The 19,798-nt window shown below is 31.6% G+C and overlaps 1 protein-coding gene across 1 annotated transcript in view; it reads left to right on the top strand.

Annotated features, from left to right (window-relative positions):
* The window catches only part of LOC142328143 (lysosomal aspartic protease-like), a 61,964-nt gene that overhangs the window by 30,865 nt on the left and 11,301 nt on the right, over nt 1-19,798 (top strand). The window contains exons 5-7 of the mRNA XM_075371684.1: nt 298-494; nt 6,446-6,568; nt 13,412-13,568. Of these exons, the coding sequence (XP_075227799.1) occupies nt 298-494; nt 6,446-6,568; nt 13,412-13,568 (477 nt within the window). The remainder of the gene's footprint in view (nt 1-297; nt 495-6,445; nt 6,569-13,411; nt 13,569-19,798) is intronic.

Raw genomic sequence — 19,798 nt, 5'->3', positions numbered from 1 at the left:
TGTGGGGCTGCTTGAAGGATAAAGTTTATGAAACAAATTCCCGCACTTCAGAACTGAAGGCACTGGGTTATGAAGGAGGTTGATTGTAATATTTTGTGTCAAATGTTTCTCAACGTGATTACTATAGCAGAAAATGCATCGCTGAGCAGAGCCCTCACTTCCAACATTTATTGTATTGATAAAATATGTGGTTGGTTTTTAACCTTAAAAGGCTTTTTGCAGCAGGCCAATTTTAAGTCGCTCATCCTGTGTAATGTAAATTTTTTTGTCATTAGTATGGTAACTTTTTTTTTTCAGATTGGACATATCAGTGTGACAAATCATACTTTTGCAGAAATTACTCAGTTACCTAATTTGTTTTTATCATCTAAAGCTGATGGTATCTTTGGTATGGGTTTTCCAGCACTTGCTGATAATGTTTCTAAGCCATTTTTTTTTAACATTATAAACCAATATCCAAATATACCACATATATTCTCCTTTTACATGAACAGGTTAGCAAATTTTTTTTTCTTATACACTAAAGATGATGTCAAATAGAAACTAATAATAGATAACTAATGTCTAATGTCTAATAGTAACTATGTACTAAGGGTAGCACATGCATAGGGATTTAATAAGAAACTAGAGATGAATTTCTTATACCAGGTGTTTCAAAGTCTAGAAACTGAAAACTATATAAAATAGGTCTAATGTTAGTATTTCAAACAAAATAAAATCATTTTAATGAGTAATGTATTTATAAACAGTTTTACTTTTTTTGAGATTTTTTAAATGGGATGAGGTTTTTACGACAGGCATTTTTAAGTAAAATTAAATATAAAAATTTGTTGGCAAAAGCTATTTTAATATGCTCTGGGAAATCTAAGATGGGTAAGATAGATGGCATTACCGCATTTATGCTGACTGTAACAAGATGTATGTCTAAAAGTCTTTTCCTGCTAATAGCTCTATAGAAGTTTATTCACAAACAGTATTGTTGAGAGCTTTCTAAAGCACTGTGCACCAAGCAGTGACATGGAATCACTTTGGGGATCTCCTGAATAAATGCTAGTTAGAATTATCAAAAAATCTCTTGTCTTTTATAGAATGACTAAGCTTAGAGATTTAATGAATCATGTTAAAAATAATATTCCTTTGATAATTTGTTTCATGCTTGATCTGATTGTAATTTATTTTCTAGAAAATAAATAAATTAAACCCAAATATTTAAAACATAGGTATGAATAATTAAACTTCACAAGCGTTAAACCCACTTACCATTGCACAGTAACCAAGCACAAAAAAAACTGTAAGCTAAAATTTTGCATCAAGCAAAGATTGCTTTAGGTCTGCTTAATTTAATTGTAATTAGCAAAATTTAATGCACTTATTCACCATAGAATTATCAAAAAATGTTAAGTCTTACTAACAGCCTTTTCCTTCTGAGCATATTCTATTTAATGAAGTACCAAGTAAAATAAAATGTATAGAAATAATAAAAAAATAGAATTTAATCAGCAACAGTTAAGTGAATATAAAAAGCATTATAAAGAATACAATAATAATTACTTCTTTTTATGAATGAAAGTTAAAATTACTAAATTCTACTTACATTATTATAGTCAGTATTACAATATTTTAGTCTTTTCAATAAATTTACTCAAAATATAAAGAAAGCTGTAATATTTAAAACTATTTTTAATTATTACAATCTTAATTTTATTAGAATTTACAGTGTCTCAATCATAAAGGTAAATACAATAATTGTTATTGAATTTTAATACAAATACCAGACTCTCAGTCATGAAAAATTGCATTTAATAAAAAATTGTAAATTTTTAAGAAGAGCATTTTGAAAAAAAAACAATGAAAGTTTCAGTTGAAGAGTAAATTTTTTTTGGCTGATTTGATGCTATTCTCCTTTCTTTTCTGTTCTGTGCTAATCTTTTTAACTACAACATATTTACTGCATCCTACACCCTTAATTATCTGTGTTAATTGTATTCTAATGTTTGCCTTCCTTTGCAGTTTTATTTTGTATACACCACTTCCCTTTGTCATTAAACCTGTAATTATAACAGATGGGCCAGCAATCTAGTTAATCTTCAAAAAATTTTGCTATAAATTTCTTTCCTCTCCCATTTGTCATAAGTTTTTCCATTTGAAATTTATCTACTCACTAATTTTCAACATCCTCCTATAACTATATTTCAAGAGCTTCTACTCTTGTTATCCACTACTGTAAAGTTCTAAATTTCATAAAGATTTTTACAAGGATTTATTCTATTAGATCCACATTTTATACCAGCATAGTTTATATATATATAAAAGCTTTCCTTGTTTGGATCAGGCTGTTTACTTCATCTTTCATCTATCTTTAGTAATTTTACCACCTAAATAGTGGGAGAACTTTGTTCTCCCATTTCTGATATATGAGTATATCATATTGTTTATCTGAGTATTTAATTTCTCCATTACTCTGTTTGGACATTACATTTTTTTTAGTCTTTATTTTCTTACCAATTTCCTTTCTTTGATGTAGAAGAAAAACATTCCTGTCAGAATCTCTTCTAACATCTTAATTTCATCTTTGCTCCTGCCAAAAGAGTAGTGTTATCAGCTAATCTTAAATCTTTATTTTTTTTCTCCTTCAATAGTTAGCTCCACACACAGTTTTTTCTTCAGTTCCTGTATTGCTCCTATTTACAAGTTGAAAAACAACTCGAATCTTTTATTTCATTCCATTCTGAATTAGATCCAGTCTTTAATTCAGAAAGACCTTTACTAAGGTTTACCTTCTTAAAGCTGATACTTTTAAAGATTAAATAAATAAGCTACATATGGTAATTTTCTTAAAATTTGTTAACATTTTATTCCATTCTATATTATCAAATGCTTTCAGTAGATCTGCAAATGCCAAACAGATGGATTATTCAAAATCTTTTATTTTTATAGCTACATCCATTTTTCAAATAATCTTTTTTTTTTCTAACTGTACATGTTTTTTTACACATCCATTTTAGATATACTTTCTGTTTTTTATACTTTTGTGTTCATTAGTTTCTATTTTTTTTTTTTTTTTTTTTTTTGTAGTTTTCTATTACTATTTTACCCAAAATTCTCCTGCTTTAATTATTTCTTTTTGAAGTATACTGATTTGTTTTCAGTTGAATGTTATGTTTTACTTATAAGTCTGAACCTTCAGTCTCTTCAAATTATAATTTACTTGTAATATTCTCTTTTACCGTGTTGAATCCCATTATTTTGGTCTTTCTTTTTTCTTTAATTTCCTAAATTTCAATCTGCATTTAATCATTGTGAAAGTGTAATCAGATTCTATGTCTGTCCCTAGGTATGTTTTAAATAATCTGTTTCTGAAATTTCTGCCAAATCATTCAATTTATGTATTCTTCCTTATCTCCTGACCTCACCAATATGTAATTTGTTGTTTGGTTTTTAAATAGGGTGTTTGGTGTTTGCAATCACTGGTATATTCCTTTTGTGCTAATTCTAAAAACCTGGTTCATCTTTCATTTATTTGACCTATCGTGTAATATTCTACTACTTTCTCTTCTCATTCTTCTGTTATAACTCTCCAGTCTACCTTTGCCATTAAATTATCTCTTCTTATTAATTGGATGATTTATTTCTTCATCTATGTTTTCTATCTTCATCTTTTTGTGAAGGAATTGGCATTTAAATCTGCTGTATTGTGAAACAGGTTCTGATTTATTCAAACTAAAATAACTTTTGTTGTGTTAGTTGGTAATAATAACACACTCTTTTTCCTCTTCTCTTATTTATTGTTACTCTTATTTCTTCATTCCTCTTTTTAAATTTTATGCCAATTATCTTACGACTTCCCACAACTAATGTTTGTTTTTTCATTTTACCTCATCTGTTCCTACTAAATTTAACTTCTGTACATAAATTTCCTATTTTCTTATTTAAAATTATCTAGCTTTTCATAATTATATAAACTTTAAACTTTCCATGATCTGACTCAAAAAATTTCTGATGAATTCTTCTTGAATAATTTTTATCCAGTGAACTGTCCAGAGAACTATTTATTTTACCTCTGAAATATTCCAAAAAAAGTTAAAAGCATTTCATAAAATAGAAAAGGAATGAGGAAAAACATTTGCTTGAAACTTACTGCTTCAGTTTTTCACTGCTTCAGTTGGGCAGTGCTAAAAAGCCCAAAATAGATATGCTATTTAGTGTTTGTTTTTAACCAATGACAGGTGTTTTCAACAATTACCGAACTTGCTACTCAACCCTTTCCAGGAATTGTTTGCTTATTCTACATAGCCCATATCCATCTATCATAGCAGCACTTACAGTTCAACTTCCTGCTTCTCAAAGATATGAGGATAATTGTGTCAGCTCATTTACAGATTGCTGATACTCGGCTACAGCACAGTATCTTTATATGGCTTTGGCATTTGTTTAGGTGTACTGTCCCCCTTCTTTGATAATACCCCACTACTCTGCCAGACCTTGCCTGCAAACCATTTACCTTGATTACTTCTTATTTGTAGTTAACCACAGTATAATACTCTTTCCCTGATTCACAACCTGGAAACATACACTGTTGCTGGCAGCTATTCCCCCAATCCATAAGCCAGAAAAATTGATGTTTCTTATAGCTATTTTATACTTAGTTCTGTAGCACTGATTGCTACATTCTTTATACCACTGTATCTCTTGTATCATTAACACTAAATTTCTTCTTTTCAAATGAGCCTAACTCATAAAACATTCTGAACTGTTCTTAATCTATTGATTTATAATTTATTTATTTCCTTGTCAGCTGTTCATTACCAATAAATCAAATGAATCTGTCAGACATATTCTTACTGACAATCACATAATTCTAGAATATAATCTTACAATTTTTACAATTTTTCTTCATAATGAAGATAAAAAAAAATTCTTAAAACAATGTGTTGGAGGATTTTTGTAAATTATTTTTATTAAACATTTCTAGGTATTTATTAATTTTAACAGTTTTTTATCATATGAACAATAAATTACATATTCACTTTTGTATCTTTTCCAAACAGAAAGTTAACTATTTCTTTATTACTAGTTGTATAAATCTGAATTTATATTTTTTTGAACTACCATTTACTACAATTAAGAATATATAACTTTGTTCTTTAACTTTTTTCTTCTTAAACTACTTTAATTTGATATGCATGCCTACTAAATGGACTAATTTTGATGGTTCTATTTTTTGAGTAGTAGAGGAAGTTATTTTGTCAGGGAAGATAATTAAATCCTTATTAACTGTAAGTTTAAAGAAATAAATATATGTCCTTATTGCTTAAGGAAGAAGTTTAAGGATACTGTCCTATTGCTAGTTTCTGTTGGGTACTAAATGAAAAATTTCATTGTTTGTGTAGATAATTTATCTCTTTTTCTATTGTCATCTGAGTAGTATCTTGCCACTGTTAGTTATTTTAACTGTCCATCTGATGGCAATGTCAGAGAAGTTAAGCAAAGATTGATTGCTGGTGGCTGTTGCATGTATACTAATTTACTCATTGCAGATGGATTTCTTCAATACTGTCACAAAAAGTATCTTTTGTTGTATAATTACATTATAATTTAAAAAATTCAGTTTGCTAATAGTGTAATAACTATTTTACACCAAGAAAATTTTCAAATTTTACTTTAGTTCTTTATCTATATTATCATTTTTACATTTTGTTTTGCAATTATATTATTAATTATATTTATTTTACTGTGCTCTGTAGCTCATTAGATGAATAAGTTGTGGGGGAAAGGAAAAAAGAGTAGTACAATTTAATAACTTCTTATCGGAGTAAAATTTTGTTTTTTTATTTCAACATTTTTTTTTTATACAAATCATTGAATAATTAAGTTTTAATCATTAGATGTTGTTTAGCCAATTGATGCCTGACAGTATCATTTTCATCAGAAAATTCAATAATTTATTAAGAAAATACCTTGGAAGAAGCAACTGATACATTTAATCCATTTGGTAGTTTTGATAAATGGATTCATCCTGAAAATTTTGATAAAAAATTGTAAAAAAAATATACCCATCCTACGTTTTAGTTAACTGTTTAAAAACTGTACGTCACATGCTAAATATTGTGTTTGTAAATAATAAAAAGTATCATCAGATAAGTTTGCCTCTTTTTTTTTTTTTTGATTTTTCAATTTGATGAACACCTAAATTATTTATTTTGATTATGCCTTATTATTCTGTTAGTGGTTACAAAACACAAGAGTTTAATAGTTATGAATATTTTAATCAGTAAAATATTACATTGCAATATTTGCAAAACATTTATTCATAGGGCCCACAGTTACCAAGAAAAATTTGTTTCCGAGTGGGTTAATAAAATTATAATTAAATTTTCAAACAACTTAGGTTTGCTAGTTTTGTTTAAAAGAATCAGTTAAATTATAATATTCATTTTTGCTATAGGGATATTACTACAGAAAAAGGTGGTTCACTAATTTTTGGTGCAATCAGTAAAAAGCATTACACTGGAAATATTACATATATCCCACTGAATGGAGTTCCATATTGGCAAGTTAAAATGGACAAGTAAGTAAAAATTAGCATTTTTGCTCTTAAAAATTAGTATTTTTACTATTAACAAGCTAGTAAGTCAGTAAACAAAATTAACTTAACTCTTCTGAACTATAATATTCAATAAAAAAGAATGTTCTATATTCTAACCAAAAATTTTATTTTGTGATTTGTGTTCTATATGTATAAGAAGTAAATAGTCTATTTATGATGTAAAGATATTTGTCAAAATCCTTCCAGTTGGAGAAAAAATGTTAAAAAATATCAGTTCATGTTAAAAAATATTTGCTACTGTATTTCATTTATGAGCAAAGGAGCTTTGATACCTGAATCTGTTATTAGGTTGATCTTTAATTTCTGGAAGAAAAGGAGTTTTTGCAGGAATTATGTGTTTAAAGATCACTGCAAAATCATAATGGGGTCAGAAAATGTCCTCCTTTTAATCTGTGTAAAACCATCCATCTGCAAAGGCTGTTTGTCATCTCCAACAGTAGAATTGTGCCTTTCTTATTATTAAGTCTTTTCCTTATCCTTGACCCTTGCTCCCACTTTCTGCCCTTTGAGTAGATTTTATAGGATCTGTGCCTAAGATGAATACATTCTGTAGAGTCTGTGCTTCTTCGAAGCTATCTGTTGAGGGGTAGCTATTTGTAGACCTTCCCAAGGACTCTGTTAACTTTGGTAAATGAACTCAGCATGGCAATTATAACTTATTATTTAACTTATAATAGTATATATTTAACTTAATGTATAATTATATATATATATGTATGTATTTTATTTAAAATTTCATAAAATAACGAAAATAAGATTCTAGCCCTTAGTCAGAAAACATAAACTCAACTGATCTAGAAACATGATATTACAATCAAGTTGTTAATCTATCTGTGCCTTTTGAATAACTGGACTTCTTAATACATTTTAAAGTATAAATACGATTGTAATTTAGATTGATTTGTAATAGTTAAATAACAAATTCAGTATTTGTAACCCTTTTAATGCTGGAACTGGAACTCGCAACTGATCACAAAAAATTGCCACAAATTGATTACATCAGCTCTGTGTTTAGTTGATCAAATTTTTAAAATGTCTTAATACATTATATCTGGACCTTCTACAGTGTACGAGGTATGTTGAAAAAATAATTTATTAAAAAGAATAAACTTATTCTTCTTTGCTGGTAATGTTTTCTTCAAAGTATTCCCCCCAGAGTTGTGACTCACATATGCCAGCATTTTTTTAAATTTCTAAAACATTTGTAGAACATTTTTGTACAGCCTTAAGTTCACATAGTGATTTTTTTTCTTTATTCCAGCTATTATCACGAATTGTAGACCTTTTAATGTGAACAAGAAAAATTTGCAAAGTACCATTCTGGGGAATACAAACTGTGGTGTCAGTATGGTGTTATTTTTTACTAGATAATCACAAATTAACAATGAAGTGTAAGCTTGAGCATTAGCGTGGTGCAAATCCAAGAATTATTTCCTCCCCATATTTTCTATAGTTTTCTTTACATTGCATCATGTAGACAGTGTATAACTGCTAATAAATACTGTTTGTTAATCTTGCAGCTTTGTAGTAAGAATTCATAATGGGTGCTGTTATTGTAACCGAAATACAGCAAGATCATTAAGATTTGATCGTACTCTGTGTGCTTTTTTTTAATCTTTGTTCTTCAAGAAACTTCCAGTTGGGATGATTGGACCTCCATTTCAATATTATAACCATACACCCATGTTTCACATCACCTGTTATGACATGTTTGAGTAATTCTGAGTCATTAGCAATGTCAGATGTTGTTTTTGTTGAAAATTCAGTAATGGAAAAGATTTTGCTGCTACTCATTTATAACCAAAATGTCAAAAGTCAAAATTATTTCATACGAGCCACAAAAGTTCCCACCATTTCAGCAACTTCTCTAATAGTAATTTGATGATTATTATTGATTACGTTATGTTTTATTTTGTCAATATTTTCATTGGTTGTTGATATATTAGGAGTCTAATCTTTTGTCATCTTCAACGCCTTCTTGAAATCTTTTGTACCACTCATAAATCTTTATTGTCGACATAATATCCTCTCTAAAATTCTCTTCACTCTATTCCATTTTCAGTGCTAATAGTTCAGTTTATTTTATTTTGTTATTTGTAGTTGCTTGTATAAATCAAATCGTCACTTGTAATAAATACATCATGGTTACTTGGCAGCCAAATTTGAAGTATGCATTTAATATGACTGAAAATTATTACATACATTAAATATTGATTGTGCTGCCACTGTGTGGGAAAAAACAAATTCAGTCAAAAAGACAGACAATGCAGAGTCAAAAAATTCTTGTTATTATTTTGTCACATCTTTATAATTATAGTAAAATTATTTTTTACTTCTTGTTTAGTATTACTTGCTTTTGTTAATGAAACATATTGAGTCATGGAATGTTATTAATTTTTTTAAAAATATTTTATTCATATGGTGTGCAGAGTGACATCAGCTTATAAATGTTATTATTGAAGTGAAATTGCATTAGCTAATTTGAATCCATTAGATTATCATGACGACTCTCTTACAAAGTTAATGCTCAAATTTTGGAGCGTGATCATTGATTTAGTGGTGATGAAGAATCAGCCAGTCTAGATGATTTTCTTTTAATCTTTATTATTAATTTTACAAATTATTGTCCTTCACCCCTCCAAAGTACTCCCCTCCCCTATTCACATACTTTTCCCAGCGGTGTTTCCACTTTGCAAAACAGTCCTGGATGGCTTCATTTGAAATGCCCTTTAAGGTCTGTGACAAATTTGCTTTAACATCATCAATAGTTTCACCAAACTGCGTCCTTTCATCACTGATTTAAATTTTGGAAATAAGAAAAAATTCCAAGAAGCCAGATCTGGCGAATAAGGAGCTGAGGAAGGACAGTCATCTGATTTGTAGCACAAAGCTAAGTGTGTGGGCACACTGTCATGGTGAAGGAACCATGAGTTGTCTCACCACAACTCTATTCACAACTCATTATTCACAACTCTATTGATTCTTTCATCACCACAACTCTATTGATTCTTTCATGTAACAATTGTAAAAAGCCTTTAGTATGTACAATTCACTGTTTTACATTGAGCCAAGGATTCATAATGTCCAATTCCATTAAAATCGAAAAAACAGAGTGAACCATTTTGACAATGGGTCAAGACTGATATGCTTTCTTGGGGCAAGGAGATCCTTTGTCAATTCATTGTGATGATTGAACTTTTTATCGATGTTGTGGCGATTAACCCAGCTTTCGACTTCCATTATGTTCCTTTGCATGAATGTTTCATCATCATCAGGTTGTTCAAGAAGTTGCCGAAAAATGTCCACTTAATGTTCTTTCTGCTGTTCAGTCTTGAAAAACACTTTCCTGCAACTCGATGCATGTTCAATTTTTCAATTAAAATGTCATGGCATGATCCAATCGAGATACTAACCTCTTTTGCAAGTTTTCTGACAGTCAATCAGTGATTTGTACGCACCAGGTCGTTAATTTTCTGAACATGGAAGTCATCAGTTGAAGTTGAAGACCTTGCTGGTTGAGGGTCATCTTCAATTTACGACCATTTTTAAATCATGAAAACCATTTGTAACATTCCGTACTACCCATAGCATCAACTGTGTAAGCTTGTTTCTAAAATTGAAACATTTCTGTGAAAGTTTTCCCCACTTCCATGCAAAATTTTTCTTTGTATTGTTGCTTCTAAGAATCACACATTACAAAAATTGCTACTAACACTTAAACACATTGCACTCAAATAACAAACAATAGCACGGACTCTAAACAAGATATCTACAATCCAAGAACATGTGGTTATAGAGGAGGTTATGTGGAACACAATACTGCCAATCGCACATCACTAAATGTTTCTGTTGGTATGCAAATAATAATGTTCAGGTATTTTCTGAACAGACCTCATACAGTACCAATGCGTTATTCTGAACTGTAGTAATCCAGACTATTGGGTAATCCATCCCGGTCATATAGAATTAACAATTTTTTTTGTGAATAATGAAACTAATTTTGTGATAACAGTAATAAAACAACTTTTAAGAACGTGAGTAATAACGAATGTTGTGACATGTAGAATGGATGAATTGATTCTTGTGATTGCTTGAGAATGACTTCCTTTCCACAGAACTTTTATTTGTTTACAAAAATATAACATAGTGTGAATGTAGTACTGTACAATATGTGGTTCATTTGTAATCTTTCCTTTATCCTGCTAACACCAATCTTTATTTTGGCTACAGTATTAGACTTTTTTTTACCATATGTTTCATTAGTCGATACTGTGTTTGATTACATGACTATGTTCTTATTCTTTTCTGTTAATATTTATTGTTTTTTTTTTTGTGAAGAAGAGCACTAAAAGAAAAAGTTGACAGTTTCAATGGAACAAAAACTAAACATGTTATTTTGTATATGCAAAAGGGAGAGTGCCACAAATATTGCACTTGAATCAGGTAGGTGTCAGGAAACAAACTACGTCCAACTGGAAAAAATAAAGAAAAAATATTGATTTAAGATTTTTATGCTAAAATGCTAGCAAAAGACAGTATAAGAGATAGAGTTACTATAAAAAAGTCAAAGAATGAAAATTTAGTTGAGGCTTTATAGTTTTGGTTCTGTCAAGAACATGAATAAGGAAGAGTTCTGTTTTGTTTGAGTTCCTTTTTTGTGTCAGATTATTCAAAGGCTGTAAGCCTAAACAAAAAATTAGGTGGCAACCTGTCATTATAGTGAATTTTGGGTGGCTTTCAGGATGGAAAGAACATCACGATATTCTACAGCTAACAATTTCTGGTGAGTCTTTTGAAAGATAATGTCGCTAGTGAAGAGTTTAACAAAAGATTTATAAGCTTGTTAATGAAGAAAATTTTTTCAATCCCAAATTTTCACTGCTAACAAGACTAGATTAAAATTTAAAATGTTATCAAAAAAAAACCTGGCCTCTAAACTTAACTTTTGCTAAAGGGCATAAATCCAACCAAGAAAGAGTGACATTGCTATTATGCGTTAACATGGGAATTAAAGTTACCTCTGTTTATAGTAGGGAATCTACTGGCTACTCTTCCAGCAAAAATCAGCTTGAATGAGTGTAGATTTCTTTAAAAATTGGTTTTCAATACATTCATTCTATTAATTAAAAACTTTCTGAAGAATCAAGGATTAGAAGACAAATCAGTTTCATTTATTGATAACACCAACCCATCCAGCAGAGCACCTTAGATTTGGTATTTATTTGTAAAACTTCTGCCATCTAATGTAACAGCTACTTGATCAGGGTGTAATAGAGGCTGTAAAGCAAAAAAAAAAAAAAAATGATAGCCTCTATTAGAAGTATAAGCCGCACTAGAAGGAAAATCAAGCTTTATGGACCTTAAAAAACTGGCATGAAGGCAGTAATTTATTACTCTGCTGAAGGTTGGAATGAGATTGAATAAAAAGCCTAGTAAAATGCTGGAAAAATCTTTGGCCAGATAATCTGATACTACAAAGATCTTTCAGTAAATTAAATATTTCTTTTGATTTTGATGGTACAAAGATGAGGGTTTTTTCCATTATTTAAAAAATTAGAAGGCTGTCCAGATAATATGACAAAAAGATATCACTTCATGGATGTTTTGCAACTGTGATATTGGACATCAGATTTTCAGCAAAGATGATATTGTTGAAGCTAGTTTATTATCTTCAAAGGGTTCAGAAGACAATAGCTCAGATAATGAATAACATGAAGAAACAACCCAATTTATGCTGAAGCCACTGGATATGTTTGAGTAACTACTGACCTGTTTGGGAAGCAGGAAGACTCATCAGCTGGCGAGCTTTTAATCTTGAACTGTTTACAAGATTCTACAACTGTAAGGTTATTTAAAACAACCAAAGATAAGTGAATATGTGTTTTACAGTAATTAATTTTTTTAATATAGTGCATTTGTATACAGTCGGTTATTTTTTTAAGTGCGTTGTCTTTATTAGGAGTAAGTAAATGGAATTTTCATAATTTTACTACGTATAAAACTGTTAATGTATTTTATGTAATAATTTTAGCATAATATGCCAATAAGAATATTATTTTTATTAAATTAGCAGTATTACAGTTTTAATAACTTTTTTCGATTGTTTTATATCAGAAAGTAACCTAATGTATAACATAAAAATATTATCACTGCTTAATCTAGACTTTCGCTGGTCTGGACCTGGAGCGATTCTGTCTAGTCCGCAGTAACGTGTTTGTACTGTATTGTAAATAGAATTTTAATCTGTTTTATCATGTAGTGTACTATCTTTTTTACATGTTTGTAATTATTGAAGGCAATTTTCTCAAAATTATTTCATGTTAATGCAGCAATTGGTTTTTTCTAAAACAACCCATTAAAAAAAATTATATTGTTCTTAAATCATTACATGATCGGATAAGCAGCCATTATCAAATAGCTAAGAGAAATAACAGGACACCCAGAAGCTTTGGCTAATTAAAAATTAAGTTTAATATAGTTTTCTCTCTTATTGAAAAATAGTTTTTCCCTGATTTTCAAATTAGCAGAGTTTTTAGGTTAAGCATTTTGGTTGTTTCATAGAACTTTCATTTTTTTAAATCCATTTTAATATTCAGATTTTGAATACCATAAAAGAATCTGAGTGTAGTATGATTGTCATGGGAAAAAAGAACATATTATTTTCAAAGCACATAAAAGAAAATTAAATATATTGGTAATAGTTAAATACAATTTTTTTTGTTTATTTTTTAAATTTGTTGTAAACTTAACTAATTATAAGTATTAAAAAAGATTTAACAGCAAAATATTTGTTTGTAATTTTAGGGTTTACTTTAAAAATCCAATGAATGAGTTGTGCGCGACTGGTTGTAATGCTATTTTTGATACTGGTTCCTCTGTAATTGAAGTACCACCAACTAATCTTACACAGCTGAATCGTCGTATTGGTGCATATTTAGTTCCAGGAACTAATCGATATCAGGTATGTATTCATTTATTTCTTTTATAGTTTCTTCCAACTAGACAGACAATATAAAGAAGCGAACAATATTACGACTTGGTTAACCCCAAAAAAATTAAAAAAGAAATTTTTTTCAGAAACTATATTTTTAAACAGTTTTATATTTATAATATAATGTTACTTTTATCTTAATATATCTTTATAATAATTGTATGTATGGAGGTTTAGATAGATCAGCATAGCAATAAACTCATTACGGAATTCTGAATTAGTTACTTTTCTAACAGGTTCATCTGATGGATTATGTACTTGAACTTCAATTTTATTTAGATTTTTAGCCTGGTCAGATGCGCTTATATTTCTGTTCAAAATATTTACTGGTGGCTGTAACTTGGAAGTTCATAGAGCTCCCTTTTGGGGGAAGGATTTCTCCTCCTCTTAAGGGAAGGTGTTTGGCTGCTGATGATTTTTCTTGCTTCAGGATAGTTGACATTTGTAGTATTTACACCTTCTGAATCACAGTTTCTGGATCAACAGTTGTGCTGCCCTTGGTCGGCACAAATAGAAGGTTCTCTGCAGAAGCATCTTCATGATGTCTCACCATACGCAGAGATTTGTTGTCTTTTAGATCTATCTGCAATGTGTTCAAAGTACTGTCATTTAAAACATTTCATAGGTTATGGTATAAAGCCCCTTCATTTAAATTATTCATTCTCAAAGTGGGCAATAACATCCCCTAGTGGGCACTGGCGGCCTTCAGGGGGGCAATAGAAGGCCTTAAGAAAATTGGGGGCGTGCAATTTTTCAGTTAAAAGCTTTGTTTTAATTATTGTAATGTTATATTGAACATGCTATCACTTTGTTGTTATATAACTATATAGATACAATTGTATTTTATTTGAAAGCAATTTTAATAAAAATACTTCTAAATATGCGTTTTAATTGCTCTTATTTAACTCTTCGTACGCTTTAAGCAGAATATTTTGCTAAATAAACAAACCTCAAAACGTTCTAAGCGGAATATATCGCTTCGCCCATTTAGCTACGTAATTAAATAGTTTTAGATCGTCTAATAACTTTTAGGGCACAGTTAAATGTTATTTTAAAGTTTCGTTGTCGTGCTAACTTCTTTCAATGCGCCAAAGCCATAAATGAGTCGCATACTAATGTATTTTTTTCGTCTTTTGTTTTGCTGCGTGCGCATCTGATTGTTCTGATAGTGCTCCAGGCGGAAATATCCTTAGCAATCTGACCCCTTTTAATGAATTAAAGATGCGATGTGGCTGAATAAACACGGGAGTTCACCAATCTTCTTAAAACCAGAATTTTCTATGTTTGGCCACCATTCACAGTTTCATTGTACAGAGCATTGTGTTATATGTATTTCTTTGACAGGTCAAGCATCATAGTTGGTAATCTGTTGGGCAACCAAGAATGGGCTCGTTTTAGAGAAGTTGCCATTTTCTCTTGTAATCGCAAGATACCTTGGGTCTGGGTGTACTACAACTGACAAATATCTACTGTTGACTTCTTAATTCAACTTTTAGTTCTCTCTGTAGCTTTACTTCTTTTTTGTTTCGCTTCTAGTGAATCGGTTGATTCGCCAGAATTAGGTAAATGAGGGTATTTACTGAACCTTCTGTCATGTTTGATTGTTCAAAAGTATTCATGAAAAAATAATCCCTTCTGTTGCAAGGCTATTGGCCAGGCTATACCCGCACTTTAGGACTACCAACCCTGGAGGCTTGATATTCAAGTGGAACCAGCACTGTCATGGCAGTCCACTCTATAATATGCTAACTTTTTTTTAAACCTCCAGTACCACCGTTAGGTATTACTTCAGAGGATGAGATGAATAATTTGTAGTGTGTGTGAAAATGCCATGCCTAACGGGATTCAAATCCAGGACCTCCAGATGAAAGGCCGAGATGCTACCACTCGTGCCACAGAGGCCAGCTCTGTATACTAACCTGAAATTGGAATTCAGGTGATCATTACCATGAAAGTCAACTTTTGGTATTAGTTTTTTAGGTTTTTCTGTTACTGTGTTTGATGGTTAATTTGTTGTTTGAGGTTAATTGGGACAGTGTTCAGTATGTTGATGAACTGTTTGAATTTTCAGATATATATATATATATATATATATATATATATATATAAATGTGAAAACTATTAACATTAAAAAACTACTTGAATTCAAGACCTCCTGATTATGAAACGTTAATGTTCATCACTCAACTGCTGTTGTTATTGCAATTGTAGATATACAAATAAGCCATCTGAACCATACAAAATCTTAAAATGGAGTTTACTCTTCTTAAACGGAGCCAAGTAGAAGCTACCATTTTTTTATTTAAAGTAATCTATGTTACCATCCTGCAAAAGGGCATCAATAACCATTGTAAACTCTGCCTGCCTTTGTTAGTAAAATGTAGTAGATATACCTGCATTTCTTTTTTATTTTTATTGAGATGCAGGTTTCTGACCGTAGTGCTTTGTATAATAACTTTTTCCACTCAGACAGAATGTTTTATAGGATTATCCATATTTTAAATAAAAGTTAACTGTTGTAGGTCATGGCCCCCAAGTGGCTCCAACCAGATAGTCATATCAGGAGCCTTTATACATTGTGGCAACATATAGTCACATTGAATACAGTCTACTGTTGCTGATTTTTCAGTTTAGCTCTTATTCTTTACTTGATATGTTAATTGAATACTGAGGTTGTAAAATTTTTCATGGTCTCAAGTTTTTTCCTTAATTTTTGTAATGGCCGATAATGAAATCTTGACTATGATTTGATATTAAAAAGATAATAATCTGCAGAAGAACTAAAATATATTTTGGAAAATGAGAGTAGTAATAGTGAACATACTGCTGAAAGTGACTGAATATGACTATTTAGATGACAGTAATGTCAAATCAGATAGCGGAAGTGATTGGAATGAAAAAAGATCTTACCAACACTGCAAACTATAACCAGAGACACTGAAACAAATGACAATGTTATTCAAATTACTGAAAATAACATTGAAATAAGTATATCTGCATCAAAAACCAGTCTAAAGACTACAAATAAGAAAGTACAGAATAATTTATAGGTGACCGGACCACCAGAATTGAAAAAGATTGATTTTGTTGAAAACCCTGTTCTTCGTATTCCTGTTGTGATTGATAATAAGTTGGTACTATTTTCAACTATTAGCTTTCAGTATCTTTTTTGACTTAATGAAACAAATAATTATTCAGAAGGTCTTAGGACAAAAATTAAACACCCTAAATTTGTTTATCAACATGGAACCCTATTATAGAAGACAAGTTTTGTGTGTTTTCCTACTTTAGTTTTGTGTGTAGAAATAGTCCCTACTTCTATACTTGGGAAACATTAAATTGAGTAGAATAAATACCCATTGGTTTACCCATTGCTTGTATATGTAATATATCGCACTCCATAATTGCATGGGCCAGAATGATTTACATCAATTATGAAAGTTCTTCATTTTTGTAATAATGAAGAAGCAGCAGGTAATCATTTAAATAAAGTACTACCTTTAATAGGTTTTGTAATGAAAAAATGCCTAATTTGTACTACCCTAAAAAAAGAATTATGCATAGATGAGTATAAGTTTTTGTAGCATGGGAGCCTAATATTTTGACGATATTTAAAAACAATAAAACATAATTACAAGATAAAATTCCTCCTTCTTACTGACCCATTATTAAAACCCTCATATACAGTGACGCTACAGAAGTGGGTGGTAAAGGACACATGTCTAATATCATGTTGCATTTAATGAAAGAAAAATAAACAGTAGACATTCACTTTACATGGACAGTTAATGTAATTCCCAAAGAAATTATTAGAATTAAAAATATATACTATTTGCATTCTAATAGGTGGTCAAAAAGAAATTCTAAAAGAAGTTTTAAAATAAAATCTGAATGTAGGTGAATCTCTAATGCAATCTTCATAAGGAGTAATCGCTGGAAAATGGCAAATTAAAAGAGATTTCAAAATCAAATATGTTGAGACATATTGGCATATACAGCAAATATGGTTTATTAAATAAATACAATTTTTTTTTTGCCTACTTTTCCACGTAATTCCTGCTAACTTTTCTGCACTTGTCCCATCTTTTTACAAGTCTTATCCTCTCAGCGAAGAATTCTTTATCTTGTTTTCAAAGCCAGTTTTGTACTTTTTTCTTTACTTTTTCATTGTTGTTGAACTTGATGCCACGCAAAGCTTCTTTCATCAGACCAAGGGTTGTAAGGAGGATAAGGTAAGAGCTCCTTACCCACTTTGCCAATAGTTACCAACATCAGTTGTGCCGTATGTGGTCGAATGTTGTCTTGAAGAAGAAGCAATCCTTTCCTCTGCCATCCCAGACATTTCCTCTTCAATGCAGGCTGGACTTTATTCTCAATCATGGCTGACTAGTATAGGCTGTTGGTAGTGCATTGCTTCTCCAAATAGTCGCGAAAAATCAGACCATGAGCACTCCAAAAGGTGGTTATCATGATCTTACCAGCCGACGATTGTGTTTTGAATTTCTTAGTCAGGTGATTCAGGGTGTTTTCACTGCATGCTTTGATGCTTGGACTCCAGCTCAAAGTGATGTATCCAAGTTTCATCACAGTGTAAAATCCTGTCAAAAAGTGCATCACGTTTATTATTGAAACGACTTTTGAATTCAGTACAAATGCAAAATCTCAGCTTTGTGGTGAATAGTAAGCTTTCTGGGAACCCACCTTGCACAAGTCTTGTGGTAGTTAAGTTTGTTTTGAATGATGGAATGAGTTGTGCCAACACTTAACCTCTGGTCTCTTTTCACGAACAGAGGTTTGCGTTATATAAAGTCTTTTTCAGTGCTATTTTTGAGCTGGTGGTCGAGTGTGTACCTTCCCCAGTTTCTCAATCTTGCTGTCTGAGATCTATTGCAACGGTTTTTATCCCCTTATTATTTAGACTATTTATTTCCGTTTCACGGGATTCAGAGTGTTTTGGCGCACGATTTGTTCGAGCACCTGCCTCATCACGGCGAAAAGAGTGGCGACAACTCCTGGTTGCAAGTCCCTGTAAAGGGGCCTTTACCCTTAGTCCTGCTCGCGCTCTTTTAGAGCGGGGGCTGTAATCTGTAACTGTGTTGATCTTTAATTTCATGCATTTGATACAGCAGTGGCGAAGAGGTGCAAAGAGTGACAGAAAAATATAGAAGGTCTCCACGTGGTTGTGGCTTGCTGCGAGTAGTCGTTATGCTTGTGGGCTTGTGCTCATTATCTAAATAGGATGAATACAGCGAGCATTTTGTTTGTATACTGTTAGGTCAGGGAATCTTTTACCATGACCAATGTTAGGGAGGTAGGTAAGAAGTCTAGCTGAAGGAGGGGGCCGGAGCTTTTTCCTTCGACCTCCTCGAACACTGGCTCTGACAATGATTGTTCAGAAATAGATGTAGGGGGACCACCTGGGAGTGTATGAACCCACTTATTGAAGAGTTTCTCCAAGCCGGGGGCAGGACTGTTAGCTCTGCCCCATTGGCCCATGATGTTTTGGCGGAACTAGATGGCTTTTTTTTTTTTATCTAGCAAACTCCAAGTGGTAGTGCAGCTACCAAGAGAAGATTATTGCCTTGTCCCAAATTCTTCTGAACAGCTTTCACAGCTCTCATTGAGGGTTTTGAAAATCTTGCCTCAAAACCTAAGGAAGTAAGTAATTGCAGTCCTTAAACCGGCCCCGGCCACAATGCAGCCACGTGGGCTGAGGTGGTTAGGGGCGGAAGCGCTTGACTGTGTCCAGCAGTCAGCTGAAGAAAGACCTCCAGGTTGCCCTTCAGGGTGACAGGAAAGGTCTTAAAATCAGGAACATCAAAGAGACCAGCAAGGGATTAGTTGTGGTAGCAGATAATGCAGAGACCATTCAGGCAATTAGAGATTCCACTGCGGTTAAGCAATTGAATGTAAAAATAGATCCGAAGGGAACGCATAGGCTCTGTATTATAGTCTATGGTATTGACCATAACCTTCCCAATGAAGATGTCTTGTCCCTCATTCGGGAGCAGAACACTGATTTTGATGAAGCCACCTTCCGGCGGGACTGCAGGTTTGGTCTAAAATGGGTAGGCGTGAAATATCACGTAGTCTTTGAGGTAAGTTCTGGTCTCTTTCAAAAATTTACGTCTGCAGGCAGACTATTTATCGAGTTAGGGTCCTGCCAAGTAAAAGAATATGTGAATGTCCAAAGATGTTTC

The sequence above is a fragment of the Lycorma delicatula genome, chromosome 7 (assembly GCF_047948215.1).
Source record: "Lycorma delicatula isolate Av1 chromosome 7, ASM4794821v1, whole genome shotgun sequence".
NCBI lineage: Eukaryota > Metazoa > Arthropoda > Insecta > Hemiptera > Fulgoridae > Lycorma > Lycorma delicatula.
Note: the sequence above shows the minus strand (reverse complement) of the source record. Positions and strands in the feature narration are given on the sequence as shown.